Source organism: Carassius carassius, chromosome 9, assembly GCF_963082965.1.
Source record: "Carassius carassius chromosome 9, fCarCar2.1, whole genome shotgun sequence".
NCBI classification, from domain to species: domain Eukaryota; kingdom Metazoa; phylum Chordata; class Actinopteri; order Cypriniformes; family Cyprinidae; genus Carassius; species Carassius carassius.
The window spans coordinates 22,839,778-22,857,049 of record NC_081763.1 but is presented as its reverse complement, the minus strand read 5'-3'; the positions used below and the strand labels follow the sequence as shown (position 1 = coordinate 22,857,049).

The 17,272-nt window shown below is 39.3% G+C and overlaps 1 protein-coding gene across 7 annotated transcripts in view; it reads left to right on the top strand.

The window, feature by feature from the left end:
• Positions 1 to 17,065, top strand: part of LOC132149332 (rho GTPase-activating protein 23-like) — a 64,167-nt gene extending 47,102 nt beyond the window's left edge. For 6 of the 7 annotated variants that reach the window (XM_059558485.1, XM_059558487.1, XM_059558483.1 and 3 more), the window contains 16 exons: positions 5,079 to 5,237; positions 5,664 to 5,775; positions 5,887 to 5,926; positions 6,722 to 6,859; positions 7,060 to 7,368; positions 8,153 to 8,214; positions 8,307 to 8,535; positions 8,627 to 8,779; positions 8,966 to 9,044; positions 9,206 to 9,279; positions 12,523 to 12,612; positions 12,962 to 13,087; positions 13,179 to 13,220; positions 13,307 to 13,400; positions 14,903 to 14,934; positions 15,148 to 17,065. In XM_059558485.1, the coding sequence (XP_059414468.1) occupies positions 5,079 to 5,237; positions 5,664 to 5,775; positions 5,887 to 5,926; positions 6,722 to 6,859; positions 7,060 to 7,368; positions 8,153 to 8,214; positions 8,307 to 8,535; positions 8,627 to 8,779; positions 8,966 to 9,044; positions 9,206 to 9,279; positions 12,523 to 12,612; positions 12,962 to 13,087; positions 13,179 to 13,220; positions 13,307 to 13,400; positions 14,903 to 14,934; positions 15,148 to 16,530 (3,122 nt within the window). In that variant the 3' untranslated portion in view covers positions 16,531 to 17,065. The remainder of the gene's footprint in view (positions 1 to 5,078; positions 5,238 to 5,663; positions 5,776 to 5,886; positions 5,927 to 6,721; positions 6,860 to 7,059; positions 7,369 to 8,152; positions 8,215 to 8,306; positions 8,536 to 8,626; positions 8,780 to 8,965; positions 9,045 to 9,205; positions 9,280 to 12,522; positions 12,613 to 12,961; positions 13,088 to 13,178; positions 13,221 to 13,306; positions 13,401 to 14,902; positions 14,935 to 15,147) is intronic. The other variant, XM_059558486.1, reaches the window with a different exon arrangement.
• Positions 17,066 to 17,272: the final 207 nt, after the last annotated feature.

The window sequence follows — 17,272 nt, the reverse complement described above, 5'->3', positions numbered from 1 at the left end:
CTTCCTTTCTTCTTGGTATATACTTTGTTGCAGAATACTGTTCCATATAGTTCTCGGTTTCTCCCTCTCTTTTTCACTTCCCATCATTTGCTCACTCTATCCTGCACATGTTTGTTATTTTAACAAGGAAACTGATTTAGTTTCCAGACACCATTAAAATAGATTGATGGGAATGTTAGAGAATGACTGTTCTTGTCTTAATAACTCACAACCCCACTGGTCTTACCCTTCATTTCCTATGTCTGGTGAACCAGTGTGCATGTCTGCGCATTAGGTAATGCTGGAATCTCCCATGATCAGCCTGAGAATATTAGTTGTCTGTGGCTGAATCAGACTTACTGGATTTAATTAGTCCTATTTTTCTTTCTTCCTCTCATTCTTTTTCCACTCTTCCAGTGCCTCACCCAATTCCATCCTGTTTCTACAGTTTTACTCTTTTAGTAGAGGCTTCTACACAAATTGACTGCATTCTCTGGGAATTGAGCTCACAACCTTTGCATCGCTAGTGCCACGCTCTACTGTTTGAGCAATGGGAACACTGTGAAGCTAAAGGATTTGAAGAGAATTGTCTTGACGTGAAATGTCTCTACATATTTACATAATGTAGAAATGTTGATTGATTGTCTAAGGCACAGTTGTTTGAATATGTGTGTTTTTTTAACCTACCCTTAGTTTTAGATACAAAATAGCTGAAAAATATCTGTAGATGTTAACAAAGTCTGACAAAAAATATATATTAAGGATACCCTTAAATGGGGAAATGGTTTATAAATAAAGTAAATAATGTCTCATGTCTTCTTTAAAGGGAAAGGTTAGGGTTGGGTTGTGGTTATTTATAGTAATTATGATTGGTTTTATTTGATTAAAAATTGTGTGTAGTCTGTGTGTATGCTCTGGCCTGTAGCTCAAAATGATCTTGTCTCTGCTTGCCTTTTACTAAACCAGAGTACAAGAGGAAATCTGAAACAAAATGGCTGGCTGTATGCAAAACATTCAAAACAAACTGAGATAGACATAGACACCAAAACTCTTACTCTTAAATGTGCTACAGGGTTATATATGGTTGGCCATAAATCTGTATCCTCTAATTATATGTTTATAGCACAGCTGGATTCAAGTGGAGTGCTATTGATTTTGCAGTTTTATTAAAAGCTTTCAGTTGGTCATTTGCTTTCTTTTAACATTGCATTAGGAGTTGTAATGGCAACATTAAAACAAAACCAATTAATTTCTAGGCCTAATTTCAGATTTTTTCACTGCTGGACATCGTTTTATGCTCTGTTGTGATTGCATAAGCTGTTGTTAGTGCAGTGCTTTCATTCCTGAGGGAGGTTAAGCCTAAAACCACTATGCATAAAAGTGCCCCACCTTTAGCAATCAGCACAAATGAGACGCATGTTTCTGTCTCCGCACACCTGTACAGTGCAACAGACCCCTTGAGTTAGACCCATCAGTTTGAATACATATGTTAAAATGATCTTGTTTACGATATGTGTTTGTGTAAGTTTAGGAGAAGTTGCGGAGTATTGCAAAAATATAACTACATATTTAGGATGGGAGCAGGTTGGTGTATCCCAGGTCCTGTTTAGAGATTGATGGAGGCAACACAGCAGAAAAGACTCTGAGACAGAGAGGGCTAAACTGAAACTAACAGAAATGCTTACAAGCTGGGGCACGTTACACCATACTGATAAAAACAACAGACAGTTTGTTCTTGCTCTACCTGCCATGCCAGTGGAGTCGTTTGTACTGGAATTTCTCGTATTGATTTGGGGTGAATGGGTTTCAAACTGCATTATTGTGTTAGTGCAATTGGATCTTTGTTTTATGTAACGATGACATTCAAGTTATATGATGACAACCAGGAAACTTAAATTATATTCATTGGATTTGGCCATATCTACATCAATCTACAACAAACTAAAAGCTTATCTGTGTCTTGTTTTAAAATTGAAAAGGTTTTTACACAAATCTTTGGTCTTGAGAGTGTAGGATAATTGTGATTGATATTGTAGCTTTTATTAATATTTTATTATTTTATTGAATATTTTTGAATTATTATTTTTTATATATAATTTTAGTTGTAGCTAACTATAATAACCCTGGCAAATAAATAAATAAAAAGCCTTTGTGATATCTTTATTCATTCCAGCCCACAGATGAATAATAACCAATCAGGCTTTTTTTATTTATTTATTTTTTTTCACTTTTTGAACATATTTTACTATAAATCATTCTGATCAGAAATTTCTAGTTCATTCTTATTTGAGGTACTGGAAAACTTTTTTCAGTTAGCAACAGTTACCAGGGAACGGTCAGTTCATTCAGGTATTCAGGCAAAACGTTTTTCAGAGGAATGAGGGAAGTTAAAATAGTTTTGGAATGAATGTAGTTGTTTCATGTATTGTATACTTTTATGTTGTTTAATTGCAGAAGACTTGCATTTTTTACAGTCGTGTAGTGAACTAAGAATGGCAGAAGGAAGGGGGGCAGGGAGCAGGGGTTTTTGGGGTTAGGGGTGAAGGACACACACATACACACTCTCATACAATCAGATATTACCAGACACAATCGGCACACTCAGCTCTTCCTGCATTCAATGCGGTCATTGTGTCTCCAATAAAAGGGGAGGAGTCTTCACTCCAACAGCCACCCATTAACACGCTACATGCTAACTCACCAGAGATATTCGCACATCCACACGCTGTCTCCCCTACTCCTTTTTGGAGAAATCCCTCTTAACACACTTTTGCTCATATTACAGTGTTGTCAGGCCTGGTTTAATTTTGATTAGTGACACTATAAGAGGAAACCTCGCCATATTTGTTGTATTTGTGTTCTTCACTCTTTGGTTTTGTGGATATATCTGAAGAAAGACTGCATTTCATGGCTAATGAGAGTCCGTTCATGGAAGTACATCTGATGGGTTAGGTTATTTACAGCATCTCATCTGAACCTCAAAATACGACCGTTACACATGACTGATGTTGAAGTAGAACAGATGGATTTTCTATGTGCATGTGTTGTATGTCCATGATACAGACACTGTGTGTGTGTGTGTGTGTGTGTGTGTGTGTGTGCTCATACTCAGGCTTCAGTAATGAGGGCCTTTGTTAAACCCACAGAACAGCTATTTCTGCCAGTGGCTGGAAAACAAGCTCAGTCCAGATTCCACATCCTAGATTGGGAATGTTTCCGCCCCTGCTCCCTTCTAGTATGAGAAAGAGTAGACAACATAAGAGAATAAAAAAAAAAGAGGATTCACTTGATTTAGGATAAACATTTAATTAGAGGTTGGTTGATGTATGTGTATTGAAGACATTTAAATGTGATAAACTGATGAATAAGAAGAAAAGGGATGGAGTTCATATGAAGTCAGAAGTGATGTATGTCTAAGATAGTCACATGAAAATGTGATGCACAGAGATAAAGAAACACAAATAATGAGAATAGAGAGCAGGGTATGGATGAGTTTAAACACTGGGCCTATTTCTTAAGCTTTTTAGAAACAAAAGGGTCTGTATTACACCCAGAGAAATCCGTATGTTAGCATTATTCTTCTCTACTCGGCCAGATTTTATTGGTTCGGTCACCTGAGCCTTATGACATTTGACTAATCAAAGCAAGAAAATGACAACATGACAACACTGATTGGCTGGTGGCACTATAAGAATACTTTTTCTTTTTTACTGTTTTGAATGGCTGTCAATGGTGAAAGAGGATCTCTGCCCAGTTGTTCAAAAAGTTAATCTGGCTCAAAATAATGAAATATACTTCTAACAAGGCGAGTAGTTGTTAGAAAGTAATTGTAATGTAAGTAATTAGATAAAATGTAATTGTTAGATCAGGATAATGCCGTTTTTTTTTTTTGTTTTTTTTTTTTTTATAAAAGGTTTAAAAATGTGGTTTGAACAACACTTATTGAAGGTTTGATCCAGATCAAAACCAAGAGTGGATTTCGTGATTGCATTCTTGGAATTTTTTGTTTGTTTGTTTTCCATTTTCTAGTCTGATCAGAGTTCTTTTGAACAACTTGGCCTAGAGCTAACTGGACCATGCTAACAGACAAATCTTGTTTAGAAGTCCTCTTGTTCAGTGACGTTTGTGTGCTGCTGCCACCTGTTGGTGTAGATAGATGTTGTTGCAGGTGGTTTAATGTTTGACAGAATCTCCTTAGTCACTGAAATAGCAAAGTTCTGTCAAATTGTGTTTTTGAAGCGATCATGTTACCGCTGCAGGCCAAGAAAGACCTGACAGAAAGTTTTTTGAAGAATTCATTGAAGGTTCCACTCATCTCACACATAACTAATATGTGCTTATATATTAGGGATTTGGGGAAAAGAAAGACTTTGAAAGGGTGGATCTTTAATGCATTAGTTTTAACCAGGTGACCACTCCAAAGAGGTAGTAATAAAAGCATACCTGCAGCAACTAACCACTTCCCACTAGAAACACACAACATCAAGCACTTTGCGCTTTAGCAAGAACTGAAACTATGTATTAATACAAAAAGGGCATGTACATCGTAGTTCCACATCGAGCACTTATTTCATGGAGGGCACCGAGTCAGGTACAAAATTCTTTATGATTTATTCATTCTCACTCTTTTTTTATCTTCTTTTATCTCTCAGCATTTTTTACTTTGTCACACATCATATGCTTAAACATTTTTCATTTAAAACATGATGAGTGGGTAGTGATAAAGTGTGTACTATAGCTTCTCCTTACAGTAGGACTCGATTACTCCTCCTCTCTTTAAGAGGGTTTAAAACTCATTAGGTTTTGCAGTAAATTGAGTGTTTGGAATTTCAGTTGTTTACTCTTGTATGCACACATGTCAGAGATGAAGAGTCTCTTTTGCTTTGTTGTATTATGGTATTTGATCATATTCTATATATCTTGACATTAACTGTGCAACACCATTTTGCTTTCCCTCTAATCTTTCCCTCCTTCCTTGTTATTCTTTTTGGTTTCCCTTCTTCCAATCCTACTCCTTTTAATATAACTTTCTTTTCTTCTTGTCTTCCTTTCTTCCTTCCCCTTTTCCTGTCCTTTCCTCCATTCCACTCCTCCCACAGATGAGCCAACCAGTCCAAGTGCAGATCTGCGGGCACGTCATGTCCCCGCCTCCTCTGTCGTGTCCAGTGGCGGTATAAACTCCGCCCCTCCTGTGGCCACAAGCCCCGCCTCCCCAACCTTCACCTTTCCCCTCAACCGCCTTTTCTCCCGCGACAGCAGTGAGTGATGCAGAGAAAGAGAAACACTGTTACTGCTACTACAGAATGAACCAATCAATGCGTAGAGCTGTACATGAAAACACTGCGATGAGTTTACAATATTACGCAAACATTCAGAAGCTGCATGTGATCATTATAAAGCTCCAACTGCATGCGTATTCATACAGCACGAATAAGTCAAATATATATGTGCATGCCGTACTGAATTTGTTCACATGATCTTTCGGTAATGCCCATGCACCCTCTTTGGACTTCACTGAGACTGTGATGAAGATCGCCACCTTCCTAGCTCCTAATCTCAGATCACTTCCTGTATCCTACCCAACTCCACACTAACTGTCTTTCATCAGCTCTCTCTCTTTTCCTGGACTTTGTCATTTTCACGGTTTGTAATGAGTGGATCTCTCTCTCTCTCTCTATGAGCAGGTGATCCCAAATCTAATCGTCGCTCTTCTTACCTGCTGGCCATCACCACTGAACGCTCCAAGTCATGTGATGAGGGGCTTAATGTGTATAGAGAAGAGGGCCGGGTCTTCTCGTGAGTTTGGGGAATTTTACTATTACTATTTTTGAATACTGTTCACATCTCAGTAAGGATGTGTGAACTGATTTTATGTTTGAACATATTCTCATTGTTCTTTTTCAACAGGAGGATTCCAAAAAGAGTCAAGAGCTTCTTTACTGAAGGGGTGAGTTTAATTCTCTATACTCTCTAAAATTTCGACATGAACAAAAGGACTGTGTTGTTGTTTTAAATCAACACCAGTCAACGTAATGTGATATATTTTTTTTTCTATAGATCAGATTGTTCCATCCTGGATGCTGATTGGTCAATATTAGTGTTATTTTAGCATTATTTACATACTATTGTTTTTATTAATGTAGAATTAAATTTTATATTATGTCTTTAGTTTTTATTTTAATTGCAGTTTAAGTTTAAAAAATGTCTTATGTGCTTTTAATATATTTCAAATTATAGATCAGATTCTGATTGGTCAATATCAGTGTTATTTTATAGTTTTTTTATATACTATTTTTTTACTTATTAAATTTAATTTTTAATAGAGGCAACATCTAATTTTTAAGTTCAGGTTTTCAGTTAATATTTATATTGTTTTAGCTTTATTTCCATTAACAAACATGTTTTAGTTTTAGTTAACAATAACAACACTGGTCAGTACAGCATTCCAGCCACATTATAATTAATGCTATAATAAAAGTTGTCACCTCTCCATTGCTCTCCATTGTCTATTTTCTTATTTCAATTGACAGTGCGTATTAGCTAAAGCAATGCCTCAATAGTTATTTAGCTATAGGTTAACCAAAAGGTCAATTTTGTTTCAAACTGTATTGTATGATATTTTAACATAAAACTTTGGAGTGTACAGCTTTAAATGTTCTCTTCCTTTATTCTGGGTTTTTTTAAACTATAGTTCCATGTTGGTGTCACAGTTGTGTATTTTTTGTCCTGTGTCATTGTTTAGTCTCTGGACAGTCTGGCTGCTGCAGAAGAAGCTCGCTCTAAACGACACTCTACCTCTGAGCTGGGCAGCATCAGTTACAGTGACGTGAAGAGAGAAGGCTGGCTCCACTTTAAACAGATCCACACGGAGAAGGGCAAGGTAATCAGACAGTGAGGGTTGATTTATATTTCGTTGGGGAGCAGTTGTTAGTGGCTTAGATAAAGATTTTGGTTTGTAAGAGAAAGGTATTAGGTACAAACTCGCCATGCAAGTTGCTTTGGATAGAAGCCTCTGTTAAATGACTACCGTAATAAGTTACCTGTATGATGGATGAGATTTGTCTTCTCTCTCTCTTGCAGAAGGTGGGTAGTGCCATCTGGCCTTGGAGGCGGGTGTTCTCTGTGCTACGGTCCCATTCTCTGTTCCTGTACAAAGACAAGCGAGAGGCAGTGCTCAAAGGGGCGGCGCTGGGAGGCGGGGCTGAAGAGGAGCAGCCAATCAGCATTCGGGGCTGCCTTGTGGACATTGCGTACAGCGAAACGAAGCGCAAACATGCGCTGAGGTTGACCACACAGGACTTCTGTGAATACCTGCTACAGGCGGAGGACAGAGAGGACATGCTGGAGTGGATCAGAGTCATCAGAGAAAACAGCAAGACTGACAACGAGGTGAGAGTTTGAGAACGATGGAACATAGAGGGCTTCCACCGAACAAATGGCAAGACCCAATTTGTTGAGGTTGTTATTGCCTTTACAGAAAGCAGTGCATGTTAACATGGTATTTGTTTCTGAGATCTCCTTCCTCTCTTACTGTTATTTACTGTCAGCAGGCTTTGCTATCACTCCCAGACATGCTTGTAAATGTGAATATGGTCATAATATATGGGCTCGTATAATAAATAGGATTTTTATTTTATTATATTATTTTATTTATGGACATGTTAAAATAACAGTATAATAAAAATAACATACTCGCAAACTCATAACTTGAAATTGAATTTTAATTTATGAGCATACTTAAATGCTAATATATTTGTATAAATTAAAATTTAAATAAAGTACATAAATAGCATATTTTATTTTAACATACTTGAAAGAACTAACATTAAAATGAAGTACATTTTATTTTGTTTTACATTTTTGATTTAATATTATGAACATGCCAAGTTACAACATACTTAAAGTAATTGTTTTCTAATTTATTTTTATTTTTTCCTAGTATGTTTTATTTTAATGCATGAAAAACCTGTAATTTAACACTTTGTTGTAGTTGTCATTACCGAAACACGGTTTGTTGATCGATTTCCCTGAAGAGCGAGAACACTGTGGCTCTGTGACCTGTGGTTTGCACCGCACAACATTGCAAAATTTGCTCAACTTGTGTTTTTTGGGGTGGGACAATTAATAATATTTCCATCAAATTGAAATACTCTTTATTCATTTCTGTCTGTAGGAATTGGGTTTCTCACGACAGGCTCTCATCAATAAAAAACTTAATGACTACAGGAAGCAAAGGTGAGATTGGAGCCCACTGTAACATTTTGTTGCTCTGAAAAAAAAAAAAAAATCATTAAAATAATTCACTTCCTCTTGGTTCCCTATTGTAGTCCAACAGGTAATAAACCAGAATCCTCACCCAGAGTGCATCGAATGACATTTCTGCTCAGTAAGCAAGACAACAGCACACCTCCACGTTCCCCAAAACACGAGGCCAAAGATGAGAGCAGCCCCCCTAAATCTCCTTGGGGCATAAATATAATGAAGAAGACTAAGAAAGTAAGTCCTAAAGCATTTGGTGTGCGTCTGGAGGACTGCCAGCCTGCTACCAACAACAAGGTGTGTCCTTTAAGCAGTGTGCTGAATGTTTATGCTTACTGGTAACTTCACGTTAGTATGTTTACATGTGTATGTGTGTTGGTCTGTGTAGTTCATTCCCTTGATTGTGGAGATCTGCTGTGGGTTGGTGGAGGACATGGGTCTGGAGTATACAGGGATCTACAGAGTGCCAGGGAACAATGCAGTAGTGTCCAGCCTGCAGGAGCATCTCAACAAAGGAGGAGACATCAACATCGCTGAGGAGGTGCGCTGTTTACTCACACACACAATCTCTGTCACTGTCATTGTTAACTTGTCACTGGCTCTTTGAGACTGAGTCAACATGCTGGTTATATTCACTTCCCATGTTTAAGCGGATGCTTCCTCATACTAAAAGCTTGATGATGACTGGGTTCAACAACAACTGCTTTCACTTTTTACTCCTGTACAGAAATGGCAAGACTTGAATGTGGTCAGCAGCCTGCTAAAGTCTTTCTTCCGTAAACTCCCAGAACCCCTCTTCACAGATGGTGAGATCATGAGCATGTGAACTGTGATTTAGTGCTAATATATGTGCATAAAACTGTAAATATACTGTAATCCATCTGAAATATATTTTGAAAAGGTATGAAGAATGTCATGTAGTGAGATTGTTTTACTTCTATTTCTCTTTCTTTTTATCCTCTTGAAGACAAATACAATGACTTTATTGAGGCCAATCGGATGAATGATGCCAGTGACAGGCTAAGGACAATGAAGAAACTGGTATGAACTTGCTGTCAGCATGTTACTTAAAGAAGCCACATTGTGCTGCAAGTCTACACTACCATTTAAAAGTCTGAGATCTGAAAGCTCACCAAGGCCTGCATTTATTTGATCAAAAATATATTATAATATATGCATATGTTCACTCAGGATTTTGTGACCAATTGAAGGTTAAAAAATATATATATATTTATTTATTATTATTTATTTTATTTTGCTGTACTGTCACTTTAAAAAAAAAAATCTTAAAAAACAATTTCACTGACCCCAAATTTTGACCAGTAGAAGTCTATTGCATTTATTTTGTATGTTTAGGGCCAAGCACCAAATGTGCATAGGCACCTATTGTATCTGTTTGGCGTTATTCTTCTTCTTCCATTTCTTCCCCCATTGCGTCTATGGCAGCCCATATAACCGCTTGCAGAAAAGTTGTGAAATTCGGCACACTGACAGAAGACAGTCTCAACATTAACCACAGTGAATTTAGTATCTCTAACGCAAACTCTCTAGCGCCACCATTTGTCCAAAGTTTCATGTTTATGCTAAAACTTTTGTTACCAAAGGCACAGAAGGAAAATTCTAGGAACACCTATTTTAATTAAAATAGGTGTTCCTAGAGTTCCTAGAACTCGTCCTAGACAGTTTGTCTGATTCTTACCAAAATTGGATCATTCCATTTTCAGACCACGCTGGCAAAAAAGTTATTATACATATTATATATAGATATAAAAAAATGCTTATTTTTGCTAATAACTTCTGAATGGTTTGGCAAAAAAAAATCACAAAACTTGTCTCTTTAAATTAGGTGCATCATGCCAAGTCTAATGCCATTTTGGGCGTCGGCCAGTTAAAATTTTGTAGTAAAATGATATAGTTTACGAACGCGTTGATGTGTTGTTACGAAACTTGGTATGGGTCAACAGCATGATGCCCTGAAGAAGCCGGAGAAGTTTTTTTTCTGTTCTCATTTATAAAACTCCAAAACTAAATCAGATATTTTCACCAAATTTGACACAAATATGTATGGGCACACTCTTAAGGAACTCTTCCGGAAGCAGAAAAGGAAAAGAGCACCAGGCCCAGATTGTGTTACACCAGCCTGTCTGAAATCCTGTGCTGACCAACTGGCCCCCATCTTCACAAAGATCTTCAACAGATCGCTGGAGCTGTGCGAAGTCCCTTCATGCTTCAAACGCTCCACCATCATCCCCATCCCAAAGAAACCCAAAACTACAGGACTAAATGACTACAGGCCTGTGGCTTTAACATCCGTAGTCATGAAGTCATTTGAAAAACTGGTGCTGGCTCACCTGAAGGACATCACTGGACCCTTGCTGGATCCTCTTCAGTTTGCCTACAGAGCAAACAGGTCTGTGGACGATGCAGTAAACATTGGACTGCATTATGTTCTGCAACACCTAGACAGACCGGGGACTTATGTGAGGATCCTGTTTGTGGACTTCAGCTCGGCTTTTAACATGATCATGCCAAACCTCCTCCTGCCCAAGCTAACTCAGCTCTCCGTGCCCACCTCCGTCTGTCAGTGGATCAACAGCTTCCTGACAGACAGGCAGCAGCTAGTGAGGCTGGGTAAATACACATCCAGCACCCGTACAATCAGCACCGGAGCTCCCCAGGGCTGTGTTCTCTCCCCACTGCTCTTCTCCCTGTACACTAATGACTGCACATCTAAGGACCCCTCTGTCAAGCTCCTGAAGTTTGCAGATGACACCACACTCATCGGCCTCATTCAGGACAGTGACGAGTCTGCTTACAGGCAGGAGGTTAAAGAGCTGGCTGTCTGGTGCACTCTCAACAACCTGGAGCTTAACACGCTCAAAACAGTGGAGATGATTGTGGACTTCAGGAGAAACCCCCCTGCACTCCCCCCACTCACCATCATGAACAGCACTGTGACTGCAGTGGAGTCATTCAGGTTCCTGGGCACCACTATCTCTCAGGACCTGAAGTGGGACATTCACATTGACTCCATTGTGAAAAAGGCCCAGCAGAGGTTGTACTTCCTTCGCCAGCTGAGGAAGTTTAACCTGCCACAGGATCTGCTGAAACAGTTCTACTCCACCATCATCGAATCCATCCTCTGCACTTCAGTAACTGTCTGGTTCAGCTCAGCTTCTAAATCTGACGTCAGAAGACTACAGAGGGTAGTCCGGACTGCTGAGCGTATCATCGGTACAACCCTCCCTTCTATTCAAGAACTGTACTTATCCAGAGTGAGCAAAAGGGCTGTTAAAATCACTTTGGACCCCTCACATCCAGCACACTCCCTCTTTGAACTGCTGCCATCTGGTCGACGCTACAGAGCACTGAACACCAGAACGACCAGACACAGGAACAGTTTCTTCCCTCAGGCAATCCATCTTATGAACAGCTGATACACACTGAACACACTAAACATACTACACTTTATATTTATATACACATACACTTAATTTATCTAACACACATACTTAGTATACACTTAAATTTTGCACATAATATACATGTACATACATATATGCATTTTTGTAATATACCTGCCTACAATTGTCAATTTGTATATTGTCATTCCTTATCTACTTATTTGTATTTTTTGTATTTTTATATTCTTTTATTATGTGTTTTATGTTCTGTCGCTGTCATTCTGTTGTACTGCGGAGCTTCTGTCACGAAAACAAATTCCTCTTATGTGTAAACATACCTGGCAATAAAGCTCATTCTGATTCTGATTCTGATTAAGGACACATACAAAATTTGGTGGGATTGTGCCTCTTGGTGGCATTGAACAAAACATGAAATTGCCATTGCCCGCCATGGATTATTATGATATAAAATGCTATATATAAATTGGTGTACCATTACAAAACTTTTTATGTACCAGTCAAAAGTTATAATTAAATTTCAAATAAACGCTAATAGCTTCTAAAAGCTGAGATATTCTAATATCTCTGCAATGCTTTGGTATATTGACACCAAACATTGTGTGTGCAATTGTTAACAGAACACACCACATCGATTTAATAACAGCACCACCTATTGGTCAAACCTGATAAGTCAATAAATAATGTTACTAGAAGTTGTATTTATGATTTGTCAGCTGTTTGACTAAAATGGCTTAAATTACCGATTCCTGCAGTTGGTCTGATACTTGCTTCTGTAGTGCTTGGCCCCGTAATTGGGGCCCCGTAAAAACACTTGTTTTTCTATTAACTTTTCCTTTTGTCTCTTGTCGTCTTTCTGTAGATACGTGATCTACCAGATTATTACTTCCACACTCTAAAATTTCTAATAGGACACCTAAAGACTGTGGCAGACCACTCTGAGAAGAACAAAGTGAGCAACACGTGATTTTCTGTGATTCAGATATTTCAGTATTTTTAATTACAGTATATTTTACCTTTGGTAAATGACAAAGCATAGTTGAACACAGTTGTTGCTTTTTATATATTGATTTGGGTTTGTGTTGAGAAATAGCTGGGACTAGTCTTTTTTTTCCTTGCCAATCCAGACCTTTGCAAATAGTCTAGAGATCTGTATAAGTAATATTGATTACATTTTATTACTGAATAGTATCATCTGAATTTGGCATTTCACATTAAAAAACATGTTACCTGTTGCATACAGTAGCATGCTAGTTCAAATTAGCTTTATGATGTCTAACTGTGCGCTTATGTATGTGCAGATGGAGCCGCGTAATTTGGCGCTGGTGTTTGGCCCCACTCTTGTCCGGACCTCAGAGGACAACATGACAGATATGGTCACCCACATGCCTGACCGCTACAAGATTGTGGAGACACTCATTCAGCACGTGAGGCACAAAGCTGACAAAAATTACCACTTGTTTTACAGCTAGTGTCAATTTTAATTATTTAAATTCGATTGTCTTGCTCTCTGCGCAGCATGCCTGGTTTTTCAGTGATGAACACGAAAAAGAGGAAAAGGTATCAAGTCATTAATATGACTAAACAATTAAATTATAAAGTTTTTCATGGCTTTTATAAAAAAATATTTAAATCTCACCCCTCAGACACCAGTGGACACAGAGGATGTTCAGCCTGCCCCAAACATAGATCACCTCCTCTCTAATATTGGTCGGATGGGCCCACTGGGGGAGGCATCAGGTGAGAGTGCTTAAGCAGCTACAACCAGCAATGCTCAGGTTAATAACAGCCAGTCATAGTTGACAGTAGTCTCCATTAGACGACTTCTGGCTAGCAGTCATATTGCACCTCAGATGCATGTGGTCTGTCGGTTGAACATGTGAACGTCGTAGACAGCAGGTCCAACATGTTGTTTCTGTGTTACTGCATGTTGAACACTCTTTACTTCTCTTGAGTTTTCTGTTTTAAATTATCTCTTTCATTATATTCACTTTCTGCTGTCTTTCTCTGTACATTTCTGCATCCCTCTCTTAGCTGAGCCTGTGGAACAGCTACTGCGGTAGGATGGGTTTCCCCTGCCATGCACTCTCTCTCTCTGTGTGTGTGTTTGTGTTTGTGTGTGTGTGTGTGTGTGTTCATGAGAGTGTGTTTACTGGCTATATGCGCTAGTCATGGGGGTGTTTATGGCCCCGTTTACATGTGCTGCTAACTAAATACTTCTTTATACTCTCATTCAAAGCAACCATATTCAAACAGGATAGCTCATGCCAGGGGTGTATCTATTTTGACATTTTTGAGCACGATAATGTAGGTCTAAATTAAAAGATAGCAACTGATTTTTACATGATTTTTGACAAATGTTATAGTTTTCATTTTAGTTTTGACTTTTTGATAAGCAGGTATTGCTGAGTATATACACAAAAAAATACAGTAAAAACATTAATATTATGAGCTATTATTACAAAGAACGTTCAATAATATTTTCTATTTGGATTACATTTCTTATTATCATCAATGCAGTCTTTTACTGTCACTTTACATGTAAATGTAACTTTATGTCCTCTCTTTTAAAATGTTTTGAACGGTAGTGGTATGTATCAAAATTAAATGTCATGTAAAATTACTTGTGCAAAATCTAAATAATATTGAAGAGCTAAGCCTTGACAATTCGTAACTTTTGAAAACTTCTGAAGTCACACCCAAGCCAGGTAAACGGGGCCTGTGTGTGCTGGCAAAACTGTGTTTGTTTCTACTTTCTCCCCCTGTGACAAATGCAGTTCCTGCCCTTGCCTTCTCTTAGCTTCTTTCACGGGTCAATGTCATCAGTATGTGATGTGATGTCATCAGTATGTGATGTGATGTCATCAGTGTGCGCTTTATCTTTACCGCTGCATATATGGGCTCCTTCACTTTTTCTTCTAAGACCCTGTTCACATTGGAAAATTAACTGACAATCGACGGCTGGTTGTTTATTACACAGATGCTGTTTATATTGGATCTTGTGTGAACACTGTCTCACAATCACTGTTTATGGGGGTGATGCTTAATGATTGACACAGAGGCTGCTACAGGTCTTGTTTATTAATGTATAAAGTTAACTTTCTGACAATCACAAGGTTGATCCTACTCTGTGCCTCTCATTAATACATCATATATTTAACAAGGTGCTAATATATTTGTTAATTTCACTAACTTCCTCTTAAAATTTCTCTCCCTGTCTCTCCCTGTTTTTAACTGGCCAGACTCAACCAACAGTGATTCTGCAAAATTTAAGGTCAGTATTAACCAAAAACGATGTAATAAGTTTGTTGTGTATTAAAGGTTAAAGAGAGTACTGTAAGGATCTGGATGCTTTTGATCACTTTAAATTAGTAATACTTTTCTGTAAAAGCAATCTAATTTAACAAATACTTGATAAAAAAAATTTCATAATAATTCATTTTAATGTATTTGTTTTAATTAAATTTTTTAAATATTTGATACTTAGGGGTCGTGGGGATCAAAACGTGACTTTACTGCCAAGGATATCCTGACGTTCTCGATTATGTCAGCTGTGACCCGCAAACGCCGGAAACGGCATGACGGCCGTCTCCTCGGCAGCAGCACGGACGACGATTCTGAGCATGAACCCCTTAAATCCTGCAGCTCTGAAAAAGATGACTTGCAAGAGATGGGGCAGGTAGCATCTTTCTGTGCCCCTCGAGCGGAGGGAGAAGAGGATGAAGAAGAAGAGGATGAAGAGGAGGAGGATGAGAAACAGAAGGCACAAGAGCAAAAAGAAGAAGTAGTTCCCAGCATTTCCTTCACAGAGGAAGCGGCACCAGCAGTGCTTCTGAGCGAGGAGGAAGAGCAAAGGTGTGAAGTGAAAGGTCGCAGCTGGCGAGGAGATGATGCACGGTCTATTGTGTCAGGTTACTCTACTCTGTCTACTCTGGGGCGGAGTTTAGCATCAGAGGGGCGTGGTGAAGATGCAGATGACGAGCACAGCGAACTGGTCAGTGAAACTGATAATGAAAGCGGATTTGCTTCACGCTCGCTTACCCAAGAGAGGCCAGAAAAACCAAGCCGTTCAAGCCAGAACTCCCACAGCTCAACCGAACCAACGGCACCGCGCAGTTTCCTCTATGCACACTGCAAATCGCAGACACCTTCTGCTGCCTCTGGCACAAGCTTTGCTCCACCTCCTCCTTCCCTCACAACCAGTCCTGAAGATGGTACAGCACGTTCATCTACTCCCTCGACCTCCTCTTACTCATCATCCTCTTCCCAGCGCCTTCACAGCCGCCACTCTTTTAATTCCCACCGCCTCATACAGTGCGACACCCTCGCACGGCGTCGGCTAAAGGCAGACAAAGCCAAAGCGTCCTCGGTGGACCTTTCAGAACTGTCCAGCTCCTCAGCCACGGAGGGAAAACGGTGGTCAGGTGCAAATCAAATGCTTGATTCCTCTCCGTCTGGTTCCCCAAAAGCCAAATCCTGCTCCAAAGGAGTTAGCGTGCAAAATGAGTGCATGACAACATCCGCAGCGAGTTCTGGGAGCTACTTGTTGTCCACTGGGCAGGGTTCCCTGGCAGATCAGGTCCGAGCTCGTCTGATTGGCTCGGTGGATGATCTACACACTGTCGGCCTGAGGAAGAAGCTCTCGCCGGAGACACGCCGAAAGAGACGTGCATGGAGGAGGCACACCGTGGTGGTCTCCCCTACAGACAGTTCAGACAAAAAAACACCTACGCCACCCCCCAAACCGCTAGCTTCACCCTCCCCTGTTGAGAAGCATGACATTGTAGACTCCCACCCAGATTCCTCAAAGACTGAAGACCCTACTGCACATAGGGTCCTGCCTACCTCGCGCTTTCGTGATTTCTTGTAGCAGTGATGGTGTGCACAGGCTAGTGTGTTGTAGCTGTGCCCTCAGTATGTTCACACTGACACGATTTTGCAGTGTCCAACTGTATCTGGTGGCGGATAATGTGAGCGTCATTGTGCACCATTCAAAACTGAATTGAGAATGATTTTAAATTCCAGTTCAGTTTTGGAAGTTGAACAGAATTTCGGTTGAGGTAGCAAAATAGAATTTAAATTTGAATTTAATTAAGTGGAATTAAAATGGACTGAAATTAAAATAAAACTACAACAAGGGCATTTTTAGACCTGTAGACTGTTTGCTTTGTTCCGGAACAGGGTCTTGAATTGTTGCAATGTTGCACTTTCTCCTTGGTTCAGTTCGCTTTCACAAGGCAACATTTCACTTACCAAAATGTGTTTATGCTAGTCACACGTGTGTAAAACTGTCCTCAAATTGGTCCGATTTCACCTGTTTAACTTCCTGGAATCCGCTCATCGTGTCATCCATCAGAATGGATTGTTACACACACTCATATGTTTGAATGTACAGCAGGGAAAATATTTACCGTATTTTCCGGACTATAAGTAGCACTTTTTTTCATAGTTTGGCTGGTCCTGCGACTTATAGTCAGGTGCGACTTATTTATCAAAATTAATTTGACATGAACCGAGAGAAATGAACGAAGAGAAAACATTGCCATCTCCAGCCGCCAGAGGGCGCTCTATGTTGCCAGAGATGCTGCTCATTGCTCCTGTAGTCTACACTG